This window comes from Procambarus clarkii, chromosome 11 (assembly GCF_040958095.1).
Source record: "Procambarus clarkii isolate CNS0578487 chromosome 11, FALCON_Pclarkii_2.0, whole genome shotgun sequence".
Classification (NCBI taxonomy): domain Eukaryota; kingdom Metazoa; phylum Arthropoda; class Malacostraca; order Decapoda; family Cambaridae; genus Procambarus; species Procambarus clarkii.
The window spans coordinates 51977454-51980228 of record NC_091160.1 but is presented as its reverse complement, the minus strand read 5'-3'; the positions used below and the strand labels follow the sequence as shown (position 1 = coordinate 51980228).

At 44.1% G+C, this 2775-nt stretch overlaps 1 protein-coding gene across 1 annotated transcript; it reads left to right on the top strand.

Annotated features, from left to right (window-relative positions):
- The first annotated feature begins 1858 nt into the window (after positions 1–1858).
- On the top strand, positions 1859–2440 carry LOC138363753 (sperm acrosomal protein FSA-ACR.1-like). The gene has a single exon (XM_069323146.1). It carries the CDS (start codon positions 1859–1861, stop codon positions 2438–2440), a length of 582 nt encoding a protein of 193 aa, XP_069179247.1.
- The last annotated feature ends 335 nt before the right edge of the window (positions 2441–2775 follow it).

Sequence of the window (2775 nt, the reverse complement as noted above, 5' to 3'; positions counted from 1 at the left end):
TAGGGCCGTAACAAATGGGTATAAATTGGATAAGTGAAACGGAAGAATGGAAGTAACTGCATAGGGCCTATTGGCCTAGACCTCCTCTTGATGCTTCGATATTGGTACAGAGTCTTGAAGTGGGTAGAATATAGTTGTGCATTAATTAGCTGTTGATTGCTGGTGTTGACTTTTTGATGTGTAGTGCCTCGCAGATGTCAAGCTGCCTGCTATTGCTGTATCTATCGATGATTTCTGTGTTGTTTGTTAAGACTTCTCTGGTGATGGTCTGGTTGTGAGAAGAGATTATATGTTCCTTAATGGTGCCCTGTTGCTTATGCATTGTTAATCCCCTGGAAAGAGGCGATTAACAATCGCCTCTTTCGAAAGAGGCGTTGTTGTCTTGCGTATGTACTGAGTTCTTTGGGGCTAACAGTCCCCAAGTGGACATTTGAAGGCATAGACGACGTTGGTCTTTTATTAAGGCATTCTGCTTTGTGTCTGAAGAGTTTTTCATGAGTAGGTTGTCCGTTTTTTTGGTTCTATAGTAATCTTTCATATATATATATATATATATATATATATATATATATATATATATATATATATATATATATATATGCCATCATAATTATTGATTTAGCTTGCAGATGATGAGTCACAATAATGTGGCTGAAGATATGACGACCAAACCACACACCAGAAGATGAAGAAACGACAACGTTTGGGTCTGTCCTGATCCTTTATCAAATTGTACGAGTTGATAATGGTTCAAGATGAACCGAAATGTTGTCATTTCTTCACATTGTGCTGCGTGGTTTGATCATTGATTTAGCCTGTAAAAAGATAGTAAAATTAAACTAAATAATAATTAAGCAATATAAAAGAATTATAATATTCTGGGCATGTGAGAGCTACCTTGTTCCAATTTAGATCAGTGGTGGCTGTATAGCAAGTAGAAATCACAATATTTACCATCACAAGTTAAACTTCCCCATTTGGAGCAAACAATTTTTACAGCTGCATCATTTCAAAATAATGACTTCAGACCATATTTCCAAAACACACTAAAAATAACTAATGCCACTTATATGTAAATCATAATATACCAACTACCATACCATTCAGTCAAAACACCAACACGATACTACTTATGACTTTTGGGTGAAGATTACTGTAACTTTTTTTTCTCCCTGCATCAAAGATTTCTTTGTATGACGAGCAATTAACCTGATGAGTGTATCATCTTGTGTATAATAGGTGGATGCTTCCTTAGTTAAATGTACTGTTTAACGCAAAACCTGCTCTCAAATTTGGAATTCCCCTCCGATATAGTGTCTAAATTTGTTAATAAAACATAATATCTAGGTATAATTTCAGTGATAATGGAATGAAATGAACAAGTCTCAAAAACTTTATCATGCAGAAATGGACACCGATTCCGGGATGATGGTTCCCTGCATCAAAACAAGATTTATTTGGATATATAAACTGCACTGCACAATCTACAATCAATTTTAGTAATAAAATCCCAAAGTCAAGTGGCGCAATAACACTTATAAAATACCTCCCACAGCATTTAATACAGCATTGAAATAATGTCTAGTAAATGCAAGAATGAATATAAACAAACTCGGTATAAAGTATGTCTCCCATCCTGGTCTAATAAACATTTATTAGTTGCAAATGGATCAGCAACTTTCTGAATGTAGGATTAAAGAACTATGTCTAAAATTGGTCAAATGAGGCAAATAAAATCATGGTTGGTTTGCTGGCTGATGCTTCCGATTAGAGTTTAAAAACAGGAAAGACTAGAAAATGATGGTAGCTACTAGAAAGAATCAAGTTTTGCCTATTGGTCATTATATTACACCATTGTATGTGTGACGTGCAATCCTGGGAGGTGGCAGAGGGTGATGTGCCATCCGTGGAGGTGGCAGACGGTGATGTGCCATCCGTGGAGGTGGCAGGGGGTGACGTGCCATCCGTGGAAGTGGCAGGGGGTGATGTGCCATCCGTAGAAGTGCCAGGGGGTGACGTGCCATCCGTGGAGGTGGCAGAGGGTGATGTGCCATCCATGGAGGTCGCAGGGGGTGATGTGCCATCCCTGGAAGTGGCAGGGGGTGATGTGTCATCCGTGAAAGTGGCAGGGGGTGATGTGTCATCCGTGGAAGTGGCAAGGGATGTTGTGCCATCAGTGGAAGTGGCAGGGGGTGATGTGCCATCCGTGGAAGTGGCAGGGGTTGATGTGCCATCCTTGGAGGCGGCAGGGGGTGATGTGCCATCCGTGGAAGTGGCAGGGGGTGATGTGCCATCCATGGAAGTGGCAGGGGATGATGTGCCATCCTTGGAGGCGGCAGGGGGTGATGTGCCATCCGTGGAAGTGGCAGAGGGTGATGAGCCGTCCGTGGAAGTGGCAGGGGGAGATGTGCCATCCATCCGTGGAGGAGGCAGGAGGTGATATGCCATCCGGGGAGGAGGCAGCGGGTGATGTGAGATCCGTGGAGGCGGCCGGGGGGGGGGGGGGGGTGATGCAATCCGTAGAGGCGGCAGGGGGCGATGTGATATTCATGGAGGTGGCAAGGGGTGACGAGCTATCCGTGGAGGTGGCAGGGGGTGATGTGCCAGGTCTGGAGGTGGCAGGGGGTGATGTGCCATCCGTGGAGGCGGCAGAGGGTGACGTGCCATTCGTAGAGGTGGAAGGGGGTGATGTGTCACGTGTGGAGGTGGCAGGGAGTGATGTGCCAGGTATGGAGGTGCCAGGTGGAGAGAAGGCAGGGAGTGATGTGCCAGGTG

Excerpts from the sequence above, each read along its gene's own strand:
- LOC138363753 (XM_069323146.1), top strand. The coding sequence starts at position 1,859 with ATGTGTGACGTGCAATCCTGGGAGGTGGCAGAGGGTGATGTGCCATCC.